General features: G+C 43.7%; 1 protein-coding gene and 1 pseudogene across 2 annotated transcripts in view; one reads left to right on the forward strand and one right to left on the reverse strand.

Moving 5' to 3' along the window:
- The window catches only part of LOC309869061 (heterogeneous nuclear ribonucleoprotein A1 pseudogene), a 361,742-nt pseudogene that overhangs the window by 130,443 nt on the left and 208,036 nt on the right, over nt 1–23,263 (forward strand). The window lies entirely within an intron of this gene.
- On the reverse strand, nt 1,714–19,417 carry LOC309869058 (phytanoyl-CoA dioxygenase, peroxisomal-like). Its single transcript, XM_082739563.1, has 9 exons — nt 19,126–19,417; nt 15,896–15,954; nt 13,784–13,894; nt 12,986–13,154; nt 9,218–9,299; nt 7,636–7,817; nt 5,178–5,327; nt 4,260–4,394; nt 1,714–2,020 (listed from the first exon to the last, which is right to left on the reverse strand). The coding sequence occupies exons 1-9, from the start codon at nt 19,198–19,200 to the stop codon at nt 1,967–1,969; spliced, it is 1,017 nt and encodes a 338-aa protein (XP_082595689.1). The 5' UTR covers nt 19,201–19,417; the 3' UTR covers nt 1,714–1,966.

The raw sequence follows: 23,263 nt of genomic DNA on the forward strand, positions 1-23,263 counted from the left end.
TGGGGGATCTTTTGTGATTCCATACAAATTTTAGAATTATTTCTTCTACTCTGTGAAATATGCCATTGGAATTTTGATAAGTACTGCACTGAATCAGTAGATTACTTTGGGTAGTGTGGACATTTTAACAATATTTTTCATTCTTCTCAACCATGAGCACAAAGTATCTTTCCATTTATTTGTGTGTTCACAAGTAAAAGAGGATTCTTTCTATTCGCTTTGGTGTGCACTTTGAGTACCTCCTATAGTCCTTTGAGGTTAGTCTCCAGGCAAAGAAAACACTCTCCCAGGGTAAATCCCCGTTCCACCCACTGTGAAACCAGCTGTTCCTCATTCTGCCCAGATGCCCCATAGTCCCCTTCCAGCTCTTCATTTTGCCGCTGACCTTTGCTCCCACCTCTTCCAGGTGGATCCACACAGACCAAAGGATCCGTCCTAACTCATCCCGGCGCTGTCTTTGTTCCCCATCTAGTCCCATTACACGGAACGGATGATTGGGTATTTGTGAATGAATGAATGAACAAGAGGAACACAGATAAAATGGGCGATGAATTGTTTCCTGATTGACTCATTGGCATGCGCTCAAAAATGCATAAGGGAAGTAACTAATTGTGCTATCTGGTTTTCCTATTGAAGTTTATTTTTTCTAATTTATTTTACATTTGAAATTAGTTTGAAAAGGCTTTTTGGTGGAACAGGGCTCCATACATGCTGTTTGCACAGGCTTTCCTCATGTACATTTTATGTCCAATTATTCCGTAAAGCAGTTTCCTTGAGCCCTGTCAGGGATAGTCTTGCCTTCTTCAGCTTCCAGCTGGACCTGAACTTAAATAGGCTGCCCTCACAAAGAACCTGACAAAAACAGTGAAACTCTTTAGGAAAACCTGTGCTTAGCAGATTAACAAGAAAAGGACTCTTGTTATTTCTTAGCAAATTATTGTTTTTAAAAATCAAGACTATGGCTCTTTGCTGCCCCAGCTTGTGTACACTGAATAAAATAAACCCCCCATCCATGAGGCCCCAAGGGGGGGTCAGTGGATTAAGCCTGTGCCTTAGACTCAGATCTTGATCTCAGGGTCCTGGGATTGAGCCCCTTGTCGGGCTCCCTGCTCATGGGGCTCTCTGCCTCTCCCTCTGCCCCTTCCCACTGCTCAGCGTGTGTGTGTGTGTGTGTGTGTGTGTGTGTGTGTGTGTGTGTAGGTCTCTCTAAAAAAAAAAAAAATCAAATTTCAAAATAAAATAAATTCTCCCAGTTCATGCCCACTAGAAACCTAAACTATCTAAAATTGTCCCTGTAGTTTGAAAGAGTTTAGGTTTCGTTCATAAATGCAGAGGGTTTTCAGCTGCCTTACCCAATAAAAAATAGCAGATGAAGCCACTTTAGTCTTCCTTCTTCAGGAACAGAGAAAAACAACTTGGAAAGATCTGATCTTGTTTTTATAAGGAGGGTGCCTGGGTTGGAGAAGTCATGCAAGGAATCCTGTGTCAGAGCACAAGCATCTCCCTTATTTCTACTCCACAATGCCCTTCATTACATGGGCCTGTGTTAGATGGTGTTCTAGATCTGAGAAATCTCTCGTGCCATGAAGTCAGGGGGTGGTGGGTTTTCCAGAAGAGGGATGCAAGAGTCCACGTACCCGGAGTTTCAAAGGATACCTTTCTGCTTGGGTAAAGAGCTAACTGAATCAAAGAAACTGATTGAACACACTTAAATTAGACAAGAAACATTTATTAGCTGCGACCCCCAGTTTTCCTGAAAACAGTAATCAGCCACTGTAACATATCTTCCTCCATGAAAGCAACAGGTCTGCACACAGAACTAACCACATACCAGCAAGTACCTTATCCTCATGTCATGATTTGGAGAACAAGCGATAGAAAAGATTAGGATAGGTTGTTAAAAAATTTTCCCCAGACACCTTGATTTGTTCTGTTTTCTCTCAAAGAGCTCAAGCGGACGGCTATCTCATAGGTTGATCCTCTTTCCTTTCACCAGCCGCACTCGAAATCTAAACACATCCTGGAAATAAAACCAAGCACAGTCAGTGGATGGAACACAGGGATCTGTTCAGCATGAGACGAAGTAGATTTCTAGCATCTACCAACAGTTAAATGGAAAAAGTCTGCACAGTAGTCCTATCAACTGGTAAATAAACCATATTCTAAGACTCCAAATAATGTACTTGCCCACATCTAGAATAGTGTTGACCAAACTAAGAGAGCAAGTCCCCAGAAGGTCAGCCTGTGTTATTTGGCACTGCTGTTGACCACAGGTGTCCTCAACTGGCTAAACACAGTGTTTGGTCACAACAGTCCACACTGCCCCTTGTCCTGCGTTCCTTTAGACACTGCCCCATTTACAGTGATCTGCTCCTACGTGCATGTGATGTCATGAGTTATGGCTTGATTTGGGATTTCTTTTTCCTTTGTTCTTAATAAAACAATTCAGACTTTTTTGTTTCTTGTTTATGTTTGAGTGAACAGCTAGGTCAGGTGGAAAAAACGGTTTGGGAATTAGACCTGACTCCAAAATGTACCTCTGTCACTTACATCACACAGGCCAACCTCTTGGACTTTTCAGTTTCTCCCTAAGTGTGCAGAGTGAGGGGTTCCTGGGTGGCTCAGTCAGTTAAGTGTCCGACTCAGGTCATGATCTCAGGGTGATGGGTTTGAGTCCTGTCTCAGGCTCTTCCCTCAGGGAGGAGTCTGCTGGAGATTCCCTCCCTTCCCCTCCTCTCTCCCCCCTGCTTGCGTGCACTCTCTCTCGCTCAAATAAATAAAGAGATCTTAAAAACAAAAAATGAGAATGACTGATCCACGGGATTTGTGAAGAAAGTAAAACTAGAAATATGAAAGAGCTCTTATAACTCACAAAGAGCTATGTAGCAGAAATTAATATCATTATTCTAAGTAAAGTTGAGGAACTATATCTGCAAGACTAACATTTTCAAATAAGTACAGGTGGGGCACTTGGATGGCTCAGTCCGTTAAGCATCGGTCTTTGGCTCAGGTCATGATCTCAAGGTTCTGGGATCCAGCCCCTCAGTAAGCTCCCCACTCAGCAGGGAGTATGCTTCTCCCTCTCCCTTTGCCTGCCGCCCTTCCTGCTCTCTCTCTCTCTCTCTCTCAAATAAATGAAATGAATACAGAAGGCAATCACTTACTACCCCAAACATAATATATGCATTTTTTCTGCTTTAAAATTCAGAGTGTTGCATGGAAGGCCCACTTGACAAAATATGATGCACTTTAAGCACTGGACCAAGGGAGGAGGACAGAGGGTCTACCATCTACCGTGTGAAATGAGAGCCTTTGCAGATGTGGGATAGAGTCATAGATGCTAAAGGGAGAAGGGGCAAGGGAGAAGTCAGATTTTAAGCTGGGAAGGAGTTTCAGAAGATGACTCCTAATGGCACGGTAGCTTAGTGCTGGTGTATGGTACTCTTCAGAGTACTGGAAGGCCCAGAGTTATCATGACGCTTGGTCTCCTTGGGGGTCTCCCCCATAGGAAATGCATGCATTTATGATGAATGCAAATTAAAACATAAGATCAGCTTTTTGGTTCAGCGGCTAAAATGGACTTCATTCACAATAAAATATGTTTATTTTTGCGTTGACTACAGTTTGTCTGGTGACCATCATCATCAGCTTTGAATGTTCTAGTTACAAAGAATTTACAAGTGATGTATATTAAGTAGAAAGGCTACGAAATAATGTCTCTATCCCCCACGGATAAGCATCAGTGGTTTCTGAAGTCCGCTCCATGAAACTCCAGATGCCAACTGACCCAAACAAAACCTGCTTAGGAATGGCTTTCTGGGAGTCTCCCTGGATTTGTAGATACGTCAATACTCTGCGCTATACAAATAAAGGAGGCCTATGGGTGAGAGCCCAAGCCTCTAACTTTCCTTCTGTGCGTTCAAGAAGGTGGCCTTCGTCCTTCACTTGCTCTCCTCCAGATCTGTTTTCTGTTTCCATCTGTCCATCCTGGAACAGAATAGCCTGCGTACCACAGGGTGGCCAAAGACATAAAAAAGCATGGGGTGCTCAGATGGGGAAGTGCATACAAGCTTCCCCAGCTGGGGAAGTGCGTACAAGCTGAAATTCCACTATAATTCTTAGTGGGTCTCAGCAATGCTTCTGCAAGGCGCTCTAAACAAAGCATGTTACACTTCTAAATTACAACAGGTATGAGAGTTGTTAAGCATCTGAAGAAAAGAAGACAAAAAGTCTTAACCTATCATCTCAGAAAAGCATACCTGCAGCCTGGTGTCATCTGGAAATCCATATAATTTTTTTCCTATCGGTGAAAAATCCCTCTCAGTGACTTCTTGACTGGTGCCTTTCACATCAATGTAGTGGCAGTCTGCCCCAGCGAAATGGCAGGAAATTGCCTGTGTAGAGTGACAGGGTTAATACTGGGAAAAAACCCATTCCATTAACACCAGCTACCGAACAGGGAGATTTCCTTTAGAAAGTCAGCTATTTCACTCAGCCTTTGATTTCTAGAATGTTCCATGCTGTCCTGTATTAGTCTCTTCAGGGTTCAGTATCTCTTTTTCCCCAGGTACAGTTTAAGTCTGACTGAGAAATACAAGAGGTTTTTAGCTCCCTGCGATACTTGTTTTTAAAAAGGGCGGGGAACATAACAACATGAGTAAGAGGACTTTAACTTTTCAACATGTGATCTTTCTACTGTGTGGATGTCCTCAAGTCCTAAACAGGAATGTGTTCCAGGGTTCTTCACCATTTTCTTAGTCAGGGAAGTTAGTTACTCAGTTGAGTTTGTGGTGAGTTGTCATTTCAATGGCTATGGATCATGAAAACAAACAATAACCCACAAAAATACCTTGCAAAGGACAATAATATACACACCACCCCTTTGTAATAAAATGGACACTTTGAGTCCAATAGCATCACATACGATCCCCATCTTCTTTCTGTCTGAAGATAAGTTGGAGGTTACTTGGTTCTCTCCATTCTTGAAAAAGTTATAAGCTAATCTAAACTTAAAACTCATTTTCCTAGTTTCAGGTTAGTTCTCTTGAGGTGACTGCCTACTGAAGGGACTGCCTGCTTTGCCCAGAACATGGAATTTCTATGCAGTGGAGTCACAAACTCCATTTTTTGTTTCTAATGTATTCATCTTTGGAAAGTACAGTGATGGGAATGCATACCTTCCGGTATCCTTGAGTTCTGTTCCAACCAGATCCATGGATGAGCAAAGGATGAAAGAAAACAGTGTCTCCCTTCTCCATCACAAGATGCACTCGGGGGCAGTTTTCATCATAGTCCTGAATCCCGTAGAACATTATGTTAACTCCTCCCTAGAACACATAAGAGAAACAAGACTATATTTGAGGAACCCAATGATTAAGAATATTGTCAATGACTCATTAGGAAAAGCAAAGGTTTTGTAAGTTCTGCCAAGAGAAAGACAAAAAAAGATTCTCAAAGCAACTGTAAATATACAAAAACTTCTCAGACATCTGGTTGTAAAAATCATGGAGTTGGGGACCCAAATGAAGAATATGAAATTTCCACTTATCCTTCATTACCGAATTATAAATGAAGATCTAGACCAACTTTGCATTTTGCAGTTAACATGGGAGATCCCCTTTCCAGCATGAATCTGTAATCCCACTTTCCCCACATGATATTCTTCTCCCCCGTAACTTTGCCTAAATCATTCTTCTATTATTCAGGAGTACCTCTGGGAAGCAAACTGTATTCTCAGGCCAGAAGAGAGAAAATGTTCAAGTCTCCTCAGCTCAGAAAGCACTCATGTCACAACCAGAGTAAAGAAAGAATAGTAAATTACAACACTGTGCTTTTTTAGAACTACTTCCAATGTTAGCTATTGCTTTAAGTAATGGTTATGGGGGGAGCACAGTACCCCAGCCCCCTTCATAGGACTGTCCCACATTCTTCTGGGGAAGGATTCTTTCCTGCTGGACTGTGTTGGGCCTTTCATCCAGTGCCCTTCTCTCCTGGCGAGGTGCACATGTAACCTATGCAAATTCAATCTGACCTCCCACTGTCATCACTTTGTATCTGAACAGAGGATCAATCAAAGGCATTGGTCATGGTCAAGGATCAACTACCCCCACCAGGTGCCCCATCCTGAACTCCCACTGACATACTCCCACTTTCCTGCTTACCAGAGCCTGCCAGCTTTTCCATCAAATCAGCATGTGCTGCGACCCTCCAAACACACCCTTTGGCTTAAGTCAGCCGCAGCCCACTTCTGTTGCCTGCAACAAACTCCCTAAACCTCAACTCAGTTTTTCCATAAACCTCAACAGATTATGAATCTCACAATTTCAGATTTTATATCAGAATCCAGACTCAAAGATTTTCACTTGGCACTAATCCTTAGTGTAAGAATTCTAACTAATTGAGACAAGTCCTAAAAGCCATATTCTTTACTTCCTACAAAAAACCCACATGCATTCTTCCCACCTGAACAACACATGCTTTTCTGGGGTTTTCAGAATTTATTGTCTGAGGCCTACAACACACGTAGTCTCCTCTCTGGTTTCTCTGCCTCTGGACTCCACACCTTCAGTATCTCCTGCTCTAGATCTCAGGATTATCATTCTTGAAGAGCCTATTTGATCTTACCATTCGTGGGCTCAAAAGCATTCAATAGTTCAATCAATAAACCATGCAACCGGCAGGCAGTGCAATACTACTCTTCCTTCCCCAGAGCCTTCGCTGATCTCTCTAGCAGGAAGGAGATGATTCCTCCCTCGTCTTTATCCTGAGATATAGCGATCAGTGGGTAAGAATTACTTGGCAGCTGATACATGCGTCTGGTGTTGTGGGTGTTTAATCTGACCTCTGCAATGAAGCTTGATGATTTTAGATTCCACACAGTGCCTACCACAGTTCCCCACACTGGTCAGCTTTCCAAAACTTGTTGAAAGAAAAATGATTATTCTACCTGACATCTTTGAAATTTCCCTGATCCTGGTTGCAAAACCAAAAACAATGTTTTGCTAAGAAAGGAAATCATCTCATTGTTAAAGTTCTGTATGGAATCAGATCTAAAATTAAAACAATAGAGCGCGTGGGTGGTTCAGTGGTTTAAGCCTCTGCCTTTAGCTCGGGTCATGGTCTCAGGGTCCTAGGATCAAGCCCCGCATTGGGCTCTCTGCTCAGCTTCCCCCCTCTCCCTCTGCTTGCCTCTCTACCTACTTGTGACGTCTCTCTCTCTGTCAAATAAATAAATAAAATCTTCAAAAATAAATAAATAAAAATAAATCAGAACAATAAATATTCTGGTTAAGATTTACCTTCTAAGGGCACCTTGGTGGCTCAGGGAGTCAGGTATCAGACTCTGGATTTTGGGATCAGCTTATGATCTCAGGGTCACAAAATCAAGCTGCATGTTGAGCTAGTGTTCACCAGAGTCTACATGTCCGTGTTCCTCCCCCTCTGCCTCTCTCTGCCCGCACCACCTCTCACAAGTATCACGAGCAAATATCACGAGTTGTCTCCCTTTATCCCTTCTCTCTCTGTGTTTGACTCAAATAAATAAATGAATAAAATCCTAAAAAATAAAAGGAGAGAGGAAGGAAGTGATGGAAGGAAGGAAGGAAAAAGGAAAGGAAGGAAAGAAGGGATTTATACCTCCCACTTGGGATAAGCATGTGGCTTCAGGTCACCTTTGTGACTGCCCGGGAGCACACACAGGCAGCCATTGTTCCGGTCGATGTGCTCCATGGCTGTCCAAGCACCAACTATGTTATTGCTGGGCCTGATGGGGAAATAGTGCAGATCCTGGTGCAAGGGGTGGCGGGATGTCTTCTTGCCTGAAACAGAACCTGCTGTTAAACCACACTTGAACCTCAGAATTCATCTCCTCTGCCTGAAAACCAGATCAGTGTCTATCCCTTCAGAACCCAAAGAAGTGAAACCACACTACAGACAATCAGCCTGGAGAGATAAGCACCAAATTGGAATATCAAATCAACAGCGTGACTCCAGATCCTACCCTTTTTTCCTGGGTTTCTGACAGCGAGGGATTCCCACCATTCTCTAGCAACTCATAACATGTTATGATCTCTATTGTGCTTTATTCCATTGTAACTCTGATTTGGGCACAAAGCCTAGCGCTCAAAGAAAAGTTTTTCAACTGGAGAGTAACCAAATTTGAAGTTCCCTGCTAGCCCTCTAAGTGGCTGATACAAACACTATCGAGTAATTAAATTAATAAAACGCTTCCAAGAAGTTCTTCACAGAACTAAGAGCACTTGATGAACAGTCATTATGTAGAATCAGAGATTACAGAACCACATTTACGTGGTTCCCTGTTTTGCAGTCTGAACTTGGTACTGTTCCCCTATGCCCAACCCCGATGTTTCTAAGCAAGACATCCAGGGTAGGAGAGATTTCATGGTGCTACACTACAGGCTAGTCACATAAAACTCTCCTGGCCTCTTTTTCTCCAGAAAAAGTGGAAAAACAATAAAGAATTCTGAAGGACCAATTTATTACTGCTAGTAGAGTAGAATTTCTCAGCATGGACCAAGAGCTGTTGGCTTAAAAAATGCAGATTCTTGGGGGTACCTGGGTAGCTCAGTCAAGCATCTCTTGATTTCAGCTCAGGTCTTGATCTCAGGGTTATGAGTACAAGTCCCGAGCTGGGCTCCAGGCTGGACATGTAGCCTACTTAAAAATAGTTTTTATTTTAGTGCAGATTCCTGGGTTTTCGCTTCAGAATCAGTTTCTCTGGGAGTGAGATCTCAGGAGCTACATTTTAGGAATCACAAGACATTTTACGTCAAGTGATGAATGTGATTTATAAGAAAGCCTTAATTTTGATTATAATAATATCTTCAATCAGGAAAACAGAATTCACACCACCATTGGTAAGAATAGTTAACAAAGCTTAGGGATTTATTATAATGAGAATTATAATAGGAGCCTATAATATATGAATAATCATGTTTATTAAACCAAACTTTTGAGCAGCAAGCCAGTCTTCCAGAAACCCAACAATAACCCTACAGTTAATATCTGAAATCGCTCTTCTACCTCACTATTGTTATGATGTATGCTATTTTAAGACAAGTAAAAGGACAAATATATTTAGTTATCCAAATTTAGCAATTACACACACAGCTAGATTTAGAACACCTTAAACTCTCTCTTTTCCTCTTTTTTTTCTTTTGGGAGGAGGGTTTCTCCATAACAAATAGGAACCTTTTACCAGAATCAGGAGGTTTGTTTATCAGCATTGTATGCACGGCCATAATATCCGGTCCAGTGAAGCACTCCACATATTTCAGAATCTAAGGGAAAAGAAAAAAAAAAAGTTTACCGAAACTTCCAATGCACAAAAGTGGCACAAAGTACAATTATCTGTACAAGAGCCAAGATGCCTTCATTCAACACTTGGTAGGAGCACCTGGGTCACTCAGTCAGTGAAGCTTCCAACTCTTGATTTCTGCTCAGGTCATGACTGCACAGTCACAGTATCAAGCCCTGCACTGGGCCCTTTGTTCAGTGGGGAGTTGACTTGAGATTCTCTCCCTAAGCCCCTCCCCTCCAAACAAACAAACATATATATATTTAAAAACCACTTAGTATTTTTACAACATTGCAAACAAAGCTTGAAAGCATGAAAAAGTTGCAACGGTATGTCTGCAACACTCTGAATTAAACAGGCTTTTCCAAGCCAGTTGCAACCCTAACCACTTTTTCTACAAGGGAGGCTTGTGGGGGTGCCTGGGTGGCTCAGTGGGTTAAAGCCTCTGACTTCAGTTCAGGTCATGATCCCAGAGTCCTGGGATCGAGCTCCGCATCCAGCTCACTTCTCAGCGGGAAGCCTGCTTCTCTTCCTCTCTCTGCCTACTTGTCATCTCTGTCTGTCAAATAAATAAATGAATTTTTAAAAATCTAAAAAATAAAAAAAGATAGAGAGAGGCGTGTGTTTCTCTGAGAAATCAACTGGGAAAGGCAGCGATAAACCTTCTTTCAACTGGAACTGTCCATAGTTGCCCAGTGAGCAGGCAGCTTTCTCTCCGCCCCCACCAAGATTCTTCATAAGGAGGGACCATGGAGGGCGCCTGGCTGACTCAGTAGGTAGAGCATGCAACTCTTGAGCTGGGGTTTGTGAGTTCAAGCCCCACAGTGAGCATAGAGCCTACTTAAGAAAAAAAGAAGGGACCATGAGAGGCCCCAACATGTGCAACGGCCATGCGTAGCCCAGAGGAAAAGAGAAGGGCAACTGGGGTGCTACCTCTTTACCTCTAACCCACCGAGGGAGGGGTACATGCAGAAAGGAGTCGGCGGTGTATGCCGACTACCTGCAGGGGGCTTTATGCATCAGCCCACCTAAAACACACAGCGATTCCAGAAAGTAATGCCTCCATGGATGAATAATCCTTTAAAGTGAACACCCCAATAAATAAGCCCATAGATAATAAACTGCCCAAGTTTGCGGGGCCAATTCAATGAGAAAGATGGTACTGAATCTCCAATTCTGTCTGACTCCAAAAAATGAAGCATGTTCTACTGCTTTCTCACTGTTTGATCCTGTGTAGAAGGAATACTGGCAACTTGAGCAGGAAACGCTTGAAATGAAACCAAAATCCTAGAAGTCAGGCCTCCTACTTGTTTGTTTATAAAGCGTGTCAACTTTTGCAATTTCCTTAGGCCAGTATTTTCTTTCTTTCCTTTTTAAATAATCCCTAATCCCACGAGGGGGCTCAAACTCAGATCCTTGATCTCAAGGTCCCACAACTAAGCCAGCCAGGTGCCTCTGATCAGTATTTTCTAAACCTCAGTGACCCTCAAGAGCCATTTTACCATTTCCATCATACTTTACAGAGGTGCCCAATATAGTTAGCCAACAATTTTTCCAAACTAACTTACGTCTTATCCTGATTAATAATATTCCTGAGGTCCTAGGTTGGATGTGCTGGGTATTTTTTCCAATACACATTAAAATAAATACCTAACTACTAAAATCGGGACCCACCTCCTAAAAATCATTGCATGAACCAGCAATTGCATGAACCACGCAAATGCTGGTTCAGATTTTAGAGTGGTGGGAAACCTGGATGTCCCAATCGTGCTAACTCTACCCTGTGCTGCCACTAACGTCAAGATTTTCCTCCTTGGTGGATGCACACAACTTCCATTTCCATAGCAGGACTTGAGGCTGGGAAGTCATATCCCCTGCTGTCCCCCACCCAAGGGGCTGGACTTCATAGCTGGCTTACCTGTACACAGAGTTTTTTATGAGGCAAATTTTCTTTATTTTTAAAATTATTTTAAATGTGGTTTTTAAAAAGATTTTATTTATTTGTCATATTATTTGCCGGAACAAAAAAGAAAGCAGTAGGTAGAGAGAGAAGAGGGCTCCCTACTGAGCAAGGAGCCTGATGTAGGACTTCATCCCAGGACATAGGGATCCTGACCTGAGCCCAAGGCAGGTACTTAACCAACTAAGTCACCCAGGTGTCCGATTTAAAAATATATATTTTTTTAAGTTTTAAGTAGCCTCCACAACCAGCCTTGTACTCGAACTCACAACCCAAAGACCAAGAGCCACATGCTTGGGCCACTTAGGTGGCTCAGTCGGTTAAGCAATTGAGCCTTGGTTTCAGCTCAGGTCATGATTCCAGGGTCCAGAGATCCACCCTATGTCAGGTTCTGTGCTCAGCAGGAAGTCTGCTTGAGATTTTCTCTCTCCCTCTCCTTCTGACCCTCCCCCTCCACCCACCCCTCCTCTCTAAAATTAACGCATACATCTTAAAGAAAAAAAAGTAGCATGCTCTACCAATGGAGCCAGCCAGGTGCCCCCATGGGCAAATACTCTAATAGCACTTGGGGTTATAATTTCTAGCATGTACTATATGCAATGTGTCCTTTAAAACCATTCTAAAGGGCGCCTGGGTGGCTCAGTGGGTTAAGCCGCTGCCTTCAGCTCAGGTCATGATCTCAGGGTCTTGGGATCGAGTCCCACATCGGGCTCTCTGCTCAGCAGGGGGCCTGCTTCCCTTCCTCTCTCTCTGCCTGCCTCTCTGCCTACTTGTGATCTCTCTCTGTCAAATAAATAAATAAAATCTTTAAAAAAAAACCATTCTAAAAAAATCATTCATAAACTGTGATACATTTATGCAATGGGATGTTACACAATAATTTTAAAATATAATATAAATTAATATATAAGTGATATAGAAGGATGTGTAAGATCTATTATAAGTGTAGAAACTACACTTGTAAAGTGGACAACCAGTATGTTCCCATGTGACACAAAAGGTGGGGGGGTAGACAGATGGACCTGCAGAGCTATGAGAGACTTCTAGTTGAAGACACCAGAAAGCTTGGTGTGAGTGGGGCTGGAGGGTGGGAGACTTTCCTTTTCATCTTATGCCCTTCTGTACCATGTGGATGTCTTTGTAAACTTGAACTACTCTTAAAAACTATTGATTTTTTAAAAAATGAGTTTAAATCTGAACACAAACTTAAACCTCTACTGACCAGTTCATTAGACAAAAAGAAACAATAAATGGATGTCCAGTGAATAGAATCTGCAGTGTCCCTCCTGTTGATATGCCCATACCCACAGTGAGAGAGCCTCGTCTCTAAGGCAGAATTCCTGCCCTTCGTAAACAAGAATAATGACCAGACTCCAGAAGAGGGTTTTCCATCTGCCCCCGACTAACATTTGGAGCTCGATAAGTCATCATTTGGGGAGGGGACTATTCAGCACACGGTAGGATCTCTGGGCTCCATTAGCAGCTCACCCACCCACCATGCCCACCTCTACCCTGACAGAAGCACACAGTCCCCACCGTGTGCCAACCCAACACGCTCCAGGCACCGCCAAATGTCCGCCTCCATTTGAGAACCACTGTTCACCAGCCACAAAACAGAGGGGCCAGATAAAGTGTAAGCAATTCTAGAGGCAAGCATGTAGGTGCATTATTCACTTAAAGAAAAAGAATATGCAGGAAAGTTCTCGAACCTCAGGGAGAGTGCAGTATCTGAAGAGTTCCTCATCTTCTTGGAAATCTTGGATCTTTGAAACCATCTTTTCACTTGGAATAAATTCTGATTTTGCAATGCTTACATCTCTCATTATCATCATTCCCTGTGGTTTCACCTCCCCTTTGCAGATTCTTTCAAACTCGTTCCTAGAAAATTAAATTGGCAGATGATGTCATGACTGCAGGCTCCAGGCACCTGTCTGGCCAGTTCTGTGGAAAGAGTCTCAGAGATAGAGCAGGGGGTGTCTCTGCACCAGACTGACCTCCAGGTCAGGCTGAGTAGTTCTGAGGATGGAGAGAGAAAATGACCAGAGCAGCAGCCCCTGTCTCCTCACTGTGAGGCTGGAGCTCACTGCGGGGACTCCCCTATTCCTTAGCCTAACAGAACAGTGAGGAGCCGTCTGTGATGTGGTGTACCTGAGTAGTAACAGCAAATAACTTCTCTCACGCTTACCATGGGCCAGGCCCCGTTCAAAGGCATCTGTGTGTACTTCACCTTATCCAGACCTCACAACAACACTGGAGCATAAATACGATTAACATCCCCATTGTACAGGTGTGAAAACAGAGGAGTAGAAAGTACGTTGCTCCAGGAAACACAACAGGAAGTAGTTTGGCTAAGATGAAAGCCAGCCAGTCTGGCTCCAGAGCTCATGTCCCTAACCACTTCCCGATGAGCCAATCACCGAAAAATACCTGAACACACACGCTAATCCTACTCACATTCCCACTGCAAACACAACATAGTTTTGTAAAACAACGAACGGTTACTGTACCGAAAGCGTTCAATATCAGCATCAGACACCAAATTTCTAATGACGAGAAACCCATTTTCTTCATAAAACTTTCTCTGTTCTAGGCTTAGAACATTATTATCCCGAGTATACCTAAAGGAGAAAAAGGAATTACAAATAAGTATAAGTGAAAAATCACCATCCAACAACATGTATCAAGAGCCTGAGAAAGGTTCATACTCTTCCACCCAGCATTTCTACTTTTATTTACTCTAAGAAAATAATCTGAAATTTCTTTTTTAAACAAGTCTAGAGGGGGAGGGTATCTATTTTTTTTAAGTAATCTCTATACCCAATGTGGGGCTCGAACTCACAAACCAGAGATCAAGAGTCACATGCTCTTCCCACTGAGCCAGGCAGGCCCCTAATCTGAACATTTTTAAAAAGGTTTAAATCTAAAATGTTAACTAGTACTGTTACCAAAGAATAGAAAAATAATAAATTATATCTGCTCAATGGGTTAGGACACAGGTCTTAGAAATGAAGAGCTTGGGGCCCCTGGGGAGCTCAGTCAGTTAAGCGTGGACTGGTTATTTCAGCTCAGGTCATGATCTCATAGGTCTGAGATCGAGCCCCCAAATGTTCTATGGGCTCCGTGGGGAGACTGCTTGAGAGTCTCTCCCTCAGCCTCTCCCCCAACTTGCAATGTGTGCACTTTCTCTCTTAAATAAATAAATCTTCTAAGAAAATGAAGAACATAAAATGGCATGTACAGACTTACTATAATAAAATACACTTAGATTTGTGTAAAACCAAGACACAGGGTACCTGGGTGGCTCAGTTGGTCGATCATCTGCCTTTGGCTCAGGTCATAATCCCAGGGTCTTGGGATCGAATCCCGCATAGCACTCCCTACTCATCAGTGAATCTGCTTTTCCCTCTGCCCCTCCCCCTGCTCCCGATCTCTCATTCACGCCCGGTCTTTCTCACTCTCTCTCTCTCAAATAAATAAATAAGATCTTTAAAAAGGTACTTGAAAAAAATGCAAATAAATTTTAAAAACACAGTTTTTAAGTGATTGCTCCTATGTAATGGAATTGTGAATGACTTTTCTTAATTCCACTCTCTTTCAAATTTCTTCGATAATGACTATGTATGGTTGTTCAGGTAGGAGACAAATTCAATACATTTTATACTTTAAATTGTCTAGATCATATCTTCTCAGAAGAAATCAAAGAGACAAAATCCAAGTAAGTGCATAGCATATGCACAAACTCAGATCACCCAGTCCATTCTTCCAGATTGGAAATGTGGCTCTATGAGAATACTCCATGGAGATCGATGTCTTCTTCTACAAAGGTAATTTAAAAAAAACCAAAGACACTAGCTAATATACCCTATGGCTAACTTAAATGAGGTATAAACCAAAGACACTAGCTAATATAGCCTATGGCTAACTTAAATGAGGTATACATGTCTGAATTTGAACAAAATCAGATTATACACCTCTGATATGTTTCCTCTTTCTGAAGTATAAAATACATATAAATTATAGTCATCTTCAAAAATTTTCCTAGTTCTAATTAGAACTTCTCCTGGCAAGACATGATTTGTATAATGAATTTATTTTTAAGAATTTATTTATCCTAGGGCGCCTGGGTGGCTCAGTGGGTTAAAGCCTCTGCCTTCGGCTCAGGTCAAGATCCTAGAGTCCTGGGATCGAGTCCCACATCGGGCTCTCTGCTCCGTGGGGAGCCTGCTTCTTCCTCTTTCTCTGCCTGCCTTCTTCTCTGCCTACTTGTGATCTCTGTCTGTCAAATAAATAAATAAAATCTTTTTTTTTTTTAAAGAAAAGAATTTATTCTCTGTAGAGATAGGAAGAGAGAGAGGGGGCAGGGGCAGGGGCAGAAGGAGAGGGTGACGCAGATTTCCTGCTGAGCACAGAGCCTGACCCATGACTGATCGATCCCACAGCCCATGAGATCATGACCTAAGCCAAAATCAAGAGTTGGATGCTTAACCCAGTAGCCACCCAGGTGCCCCTGTGTAATGAATTTTCACCAGACAACATGAGATGTGTTTTATATCTTAATTACCACTAGGAAATGCTTTATACACATTGTATGGTTACTAATGACAATTCGATCTACTTACTGGAATTGTGGAGGATGGAAACTGTTAGGAGAAACAGCCCCTGAAGGGGAGTGAGCCACCTAGGTAGGGAATTAAGGCAAATAAAATGAAATTGAGGAGTCAACTTTTTCTCGAAACAACAGTCTGCCCTGAATTTGCTCTCACCAGGGAAGACTGGGTTACACACATAGCTGCGGACAGGCACGCACGGTTGCTTACATCGTCTCATTTCACAGAGCCCAGAGGAGGGACTGGAAGTCCCAAGACCTTTATCACCATCCCTGCTGCCCAGAGCAGGAGAATGAGACTCACAGGGCTCAGTAACTGGGTCCCAGATCATCCAGCAGAAAATGCCTCAGGCCAGACTCGACCCATACTCTTGACTTCATAGCTTCCACTGATTTCTTCCACTTACTATTCCCTCCACTAAACTGCCAAGGAAATAAAAATTATAAGGTTTAAATCTAGCAGTACGAAGAAATGTGCTCTTCCAAAGAGAAATTGAATTTAGTGGGAATCCATTCTGAAATACAAGAAACAAATGGTTTGGCTTGTTACTCTTCAAAAAAAAAAAAAAATTCTATTAAATAAACAGTGGCTAGGCTCTAAAGCATGAGCCACATAGTTTATATAATTTTAACTTTTTAGTATAATTTTTAGTATAATTTTAACTATTTTAATATAGAGCTAGAAATTCTTTCTAGTTTTCTATCCAGAGAACTACAGCAAATTTACTAAACCTCTTCTTAATTTTTATCATTGTTTCTTTAGCTTAAGGAGTGAGTGTAAAAATGTCATTACTCTTTAACATGTTATTTTTGTCTTGTCTTTATGTAACTGGGAACAGTATTGTCCTCTGTTTTCCTAGGCAAAGAGTTAATGACCTTTGTCAGCTACTAGCAAGATGTGGTGGCCAGAAGGCAATATTTCAGTCCACAATTCTTCTCCTTACCATTGTGGGTTCTGGTGGTGGTGACTGCTTTCCTCAGAGAGTTTTTTCAATGATGTGGAAATGTTTCATGTCCTTACTATATAATGTTAATAAATATGATAAAAATGGTTGCAAAAAGCTATCTATACAGGATGGCTGTAATTATGTAAATGCACAGAAAAGAAACAGACCAAAACATTGACTGATAATGATCCGTGAGAGTTGGAATTATAGGTCATATTTGTTTTTTTCTTGATGCATCTCTGCATTAAAGATGCATTGTGTTTTATGCTTTAAAACACCTGCTTTATTCCAGAACCCACATCTCTTTAGAATCAGTTAAGGCTGGGAAGAGATGGCCACGTGATTTGCATGATTGTTTTTAAGCCCCAACCACACGCACGTTCACTGACTGTTTCAGCAGAGTTGTCCTATACCAGAGACCTTGATCTCGTTTGTCTATTTAAATTGAAGATAATAAAGGGGCACCTAGGTGACTCAGTGGGTTAAAGCCTCTGCCTTCCGCTCAGGTCATGATCCCGGGGTCCTGGAACCGAGCTCTGCGTTGGGTTCTCGCTCCGCACAGAGTCTACTTCCTCCTCTCTTTCTGCCTGCCTCCCTGCCTACTTGGGAGCTATGTCTGTCAAATAAATAAATGAAATCTTTAAAAAGAAAAAGGAGAATGAAAAGGAAAACTGCCCCAAGCCATATTTCAATTGCTCAATAGCCACATGGGGCTCCTATTGCTGGATAGTGCTGGTGTAGAACATCTCCACCATGGCAGAAGGTTGATAGGATAATGCTCTTCTAGTCAACACAGATGAAAAAGAAACTCTAACCTCAACACTATTAGAGAAGCACCAGCAGGATCCAAATATTTTTTTAAAAATCATTATTATTTATTAAGTAGGCTCACTGCCCAGCATGGACCCCAATGCTGGGCTTGAAATCACAACTCTGAGATCAAGAGCTGAGCCAGAATCAAGAGAGGACTCAGGGACTGAGCCACCCAGGCACCCCAGAATTTTCATAGTAGTCACAGACTGGACTTGGAAACCATCATTCTGGTTCCAGTTATCTCCAGTCCCCACACGTTGGTGGTTCTCACCAGTGGGCATGTATCAGAAACAAGTGAGAACAGATTGCTGGGCCCCACTCCGGAGTATGGGGAGTCCACATGAGCCTGGGAATCCGCATGTCTAACAAGTTTCCAGGGGAAGTTGTTGCTGGTCCTGGGAACACACTTTGTCAACCCCTGGTTTCAGTAATTAAATGTCTTTGGTCAAAAGTTTTAATGTCTCCTGGCCTCGGTTTCTGTGTTTTCACTGGTCAAATGAGATTACATAATCGCCTTGATCTGCGACGGGATTTGAGGTGGGCAGTGGTTCTGCTACATCGTGGCTGGAAGTAAAAGTAAAATAAAAGTAAAAAGAGACATTCGTAGAAGCATTTTTAGGAAGGAGTTCAGGATCCTGCACACAGCAAAGCACAGCCTAATCCCATCACTTACGGGGAAATCCCACGCAGTGTCTCTTTGCGCCCAAAGTACCCCCTGAAAGAGAACACTTAATCGGAGCAGGAGAAACAATTCCATAAAGCATCTGACGTCCGGGTCCCGCAGTGACATTTTCTGGGATCCGACACGGGTGGCGCACACATCGCCGCCGCGAGTAACTCCGAAAGAACAACCGGGAGACCTCGTATCCACTCCTGCGGGGCTCAGGGACACCCTGGCGGAGCAGCTCGCACAGCTCTCCTCAAGGAAAGAAGAGCCCGAGGGTGCGGGCCGGTGCCTCCCTCCCTCCCCGCGCCCCAGTGCGCTGCTGCCTGAGTGTCCACCGGCCCGCCCACCCCCGGTGCTCCAGGCAGCCCTGCGCTCCAGTTTAGGAGCGACTGGGACTGTGCTTCGCGCGCCTCGGACTCTGGGCGGTCGGGTGACGCGCGACCAAGTGCAGAAAACGCCACACTAGCTGAGAGCAGGCCCTCAGGAAGAACTTCCATTCTCCCGGGCAAGGCAGGAAAACAGGTCCCAGGAGGGCCGCGAAGCCTGGGGCGGCGCCACAGCAGCCCCTGAGGCCGGCACTGTCACGCGGCCGCCCAGCGAGCAGGCCGGGCCCCCGGCTGGGAGCTTGGGGCTACCCGCACTGGGAACCCTCCTGCCCCGGCTCCCCTGCCTCCCCGCCCCTGGGCGCCCGGAACAGCTGACACCAACGCCGGGACGCGGGCGCGCAGGAAGGGGCAGAGTCCGCTGGGCGGCTGTGCCAAGAGCCCTGGAGGCCACCACATTTGCAGCCCGAGCCACGCGCACCGCAAAGGATACGCCGACGCCTGCCGAGCGCTGGCCGAGGTGTCCCAGCACGACGCGCAGGCGGGTGCCTGCATGGGACTGGTTCATGGCTCCCTCGAGGAGACGAGTCAGCCGGTCCTCAGTCTTCACTCGGGGCGGCGGGCGGGGCGCCGAGCCCTAGGGCCAGGCTGAGCGCTCGGAACTCCAGGGATTTCGCCTTGTGCGGGGATGCACGGGGCCTCAGAGTCCACGCACTGGGCCACCGACCGCAGCGAACCTCCTCTCAGCGCTTCCAGCCCCTCCACGATCACAGAGATCCTGCCACACAAATCAGGGAAACTGGTTTTGAAGGGCTTAGCAACCCGGTGAAGGTCGCCCAATGAGAAATGAGCCAAATATGACCCACCTTCCCAAACTGTCAGTCTAGGTTATCCCGTGTGTCGGTCTCTCTGCTGCCAAAGTAACAGTTCAGATGTTCAGCCCTGGAAGTAAACTGCTGTTCAGAAAACGCGGTTTATTTACTGGGAATCCAGTGTGAAATGTTAGAAACATGTGAAGTGCTGTTCAAAAAATGCGTTTAATTTGTTGGGAATCCAGTGTGAAATATTAGAAACATATTGGCTTTCATTGAAAAGGAAAAAAAGGTACATGAAATAAATGACTTTGTGAAACGCGACTGATCCTCATAGTCTAGTATTATTTTTTTTAATATTGTATTTATTTATTTGATAGACAGAGATCTCAAGTAGGCAGAGAGGCAGGCAGAGAGAGAGGAGGAAGCAGGCTCCCTGCCGAGCAGAGAGTTCAATGCGGGGCTCGATCCCAAGACCCTGGGATCAGGACCCGAGCCGAAGGCAGAGGCTTTAACCCACTGAGCCACCCAGGCACCCCACGTCTAGTATTATTTTAAATTTCTTTAAGAACTACAAGTTCTAGGGGCGCCTGGGTGGTTCGGTGGGTTAAATCCTCTGCCTTCAGCTCTGCTGTTGTTCCCAAGGTCCTAGGATAGAGCCCTGCATCAGGCTCTCTGCTCCGCAGGGAGCCTGCTTCCTCCTCTCTCTCTCTCTCTCTCTCTCTCTCTCTCTCTCTGCCTGTCTTTCTGCCTACTGTGATCTCTGGCTCATATAAATAAAATCTTAAAAAAAAAAAAAAACAGTTCTTTTTCTTTCTTTCTTTTTTTCTAAGTTTATTTGAATAATCTCTACACCCAGCATGGTGGTCAAATTCCTGACCCCAGCGTGAGGAGGTATGAGGTCTACCAACCAAGCCAGCCAGACGCTCCTCCCTTCTTCCCTTCCTTTCTCCTCCCTTCCCTTCTCTCCCCCCTTCTTTCATTCCTTTGCTCCATCTTCCCTCCCTTCCCTCCCCCTTCTTCCTTCTTTCGCTCATTTTTTCTCTTTTCTCTCTTTCTTTTCTTTTCTCTTCTTCCCTTTCTTTCCTTCTCTGTCTCTGTCTCTTTTTCTTCTTTGGTAGTATGAATCCTGCGACTGGCTTATTTTGCTTAGCATTGTGCCCTCAAGCTCCTTCCATGTTGTCACAATGTCATTGGTTGTCACAAATGGTAGGTAGGATCTCCTTCCTAATTAGGGTTGAATCATATTCCATTGTGTGTGTCTACTGTATTTTCTTTATCCTTTCACTTGATGACAGACGCTTAGGTTGTTGGCATATCTTGGCTCTTGTGAAAAGTGTTGCAATGAACATAGAGGTGCAGATATCTCTTTAAATCTAAGTTCAGTTCCTTTGGAACTGGAATCCAGTGAGATTCCTGGATCATATGATAGTTCTATTTTTAATTTTTTGAGGACCTTCCATACTGTTGTCCATAATGGACAACTAGAAATACTTTCTGAAATATCTTCCCCATCTAGTCTCTGCAGGTGACTGACACAGCATCTCACTGTTTCTTTGCTCTCCCTCATTTTTCTCATTATTTCTTTGTCTTAAAGAGTAACTTCCAGAATGTCTCACTTTATAAACATGTTTTCATTTCTTTTTTTTTTTTTTTTTTTGGAGATTTTATTTATTTATTTATTTATTTGAGAGAGAGAGAGAGAAAGCAGGGGAGGAGCAGAGGGAGAGGAACTGGCAGACTCCATGCTGAGTGCTGAGCCAGAGGCCAGGCTGGATCTCAAGATCCTAAGATCACCAGCTGAGCTGAAATCAAGAGCCAGCCACTTCACGCATTGAGCCACCTGGATGCCCCTAAACATGGTATAGTTTCTGAAGGGATGTCTTTAGGTAATGTGGTGAAACTGCCATACTCACGGAGAAAAGCAGGCCAGGACTCAGGAATTAGTTTATTAGCTGCTGCCTATTTCCTCTGAGGCCGGGTGGACAATCGTCAACATCCAGAGCAAGGCCAGCCCTTTGGCCTTCATCTTTGGGTTCTCTATCCTTTATCCATGATTCCTCCCCACCCAGACTCTCAGATTTTTTTAGGTTGACAGAAATATCCTGGGCCTTCCCCCCTTAGTTCTTCACCTCATCGCCCACAAATTGATCATCTCAGGGCTGGAGCCTGATCCTGAACTTGGTGACTGGGTTGCCAGGGGTCTTCAGAAGAGGCGCTTATGTTTATCATAGTTTAAAGTGAAGTATCTGGCCTTTGGTAGGTAAAGCAAAGAGATTCTCCATCTTTCTGCTCCTGAGAAAAAGGGCTCCTGGACGGGGCATGGGTGAATCTGTGATCCTTATCCCCCTCGCCTGGTGGAAAGTGGGCACTGCAAATGTAAATTCAATTCAGGCCAACCCAGATTATTTCAAGGTCAAGGCATTTACCCACACAGGCCCTGAAAGTTTTTGACTTCCCTGACCAATGGGAAAGACAGTGAGATGAGACTACCTACACCTGTAGTTTTAATGTTCCCTCCACAAATACCTCGTTTTATAAGTGTGTGAAATCCCAGCCACTCTACTGTGAGCTGGTTTAATTGGATGGTTGTTAAGAGAGATGAAGGAAATCTTTGAATGCTTCCAATTATTGTCTGCCTCTTTTAAATTAAAGAATGATGGGTTTAAAATGTCTCTTTGGGGGCACGTGGGTGGCTCAGTGGGTTAAAGCCTCTGCCTTCACCTCAAGTCATGGGATCGAGCCCCGCATAGGCTCTCTGCTCAGCGGGCAGCCTGCTTTCCTTTCTCTCTCTCTCTGACTGCCTCTCTGACTACCTGTGATCTCTGTCTGTCAAATAAATAAATAAATAAAATCTTTTTAAAAAATTAAACTACATTAGGGTTAACAATAATGGGGATATTTCTGTGATCTATGATTGGGAACTATGATTGAAAATGATAGGAAGTTATGTGTGGGATATAGTAACTGAGAAGAAACATTTTGCACAAATATATATGTATATATTATTAAAACTAATTATATTTGTGACTGTATATATATAAGTATATGCCAATTTTTTAAAAGGTTTATTTTAGAAACACAGAGTACATGAGTCGGGAGGGGAAGAGGGAGAGAGAGGAGTAAAGCAGACTTCCTGCTGAGCACGGACCAGACTCACGGCTCCATCTCATGACCTTGAGATCAGGAGCCGAGCTGAACTCTTAGATGCCCAACTGACTGAGCCACCCAGGTGTCCCTATGCCAATTTTTTGAAAGCTGCACCTCTCATTTGGTATTTCTTAGTTTTGCTCACCGCAGTGATTTTTTCAAAGTTTTTATTTATTTAATTGACAGACAGAGATCACAAGCAGGCAGAGAAACAGGCAGAGAGAGAGGAGGAAGCAGGCGCTCTGCTGAGCAGATCGCCCGACACAGGGCTCGATCCAAGGACCCTGGAATCATGACCTGAGCCGAAGGCGGAGGCTTTAACCCACTGAGCCACCCAGGCACTCCTTACCTCTGTGATTTTATATCCGGAAGTTCTCACATACTATAAAATCTGCCATGGAAATGGTGTGGCTAGATTGACGGCACTCTGATCACCTGAAATCATCTGATCATCTGGGGATGTCCCCCACCTGCCACTTGACAGTGTCACAATGTCTGCAGTTTATTTATAACAGTAACTCTACCAAAACAACAAAGGAATGTTTATGTGTATGTCCATATGTGTGCATGTCTGTGTGCATATGTTCTACATAAGCAGGTGTGGTAGGATATCAGCACCTTAACATTTCTAGAAGTGTCTGTTGTACTATTTTGTTAGTTTTTACTTAA

Source organism: Mustela nivalis, assembly GCF_964662115.1.
Source record: "Mustela nivalis genome assembly, chromosome: 7".
NCBI classification, from domain to species: Eukaryota; Metazoa; Chordata; class Mammalia; order Carnivora; family Mustelidae; genus Mustela; species Mustela nivalis.

Bases quoted from the DNA above. Each gene is read 5' to 3' on its own strand.
- LOC309869058 (XM_082739563.1), bottom strand. From the start codon at position 19,200: ATGAACCAGTCCCATGCAGGCACCCGCCTGCGCGTCGTGCTGGGACAC. The intron at 7,818-9,217 runs GTAAAAGGTTCC...GTTCTGTTTCAG, and splicing joins AAACAAACCTCCTGATTCTG to GCAAGAAGACATCCCGCCAC. The intron at 4,395-5,177 runs GTATGCATTCCC...CACTCTACACAG, and splicing joins GAACTCAAGGATACCGGAAG to GCAATTTCCTGCCATTTCGC.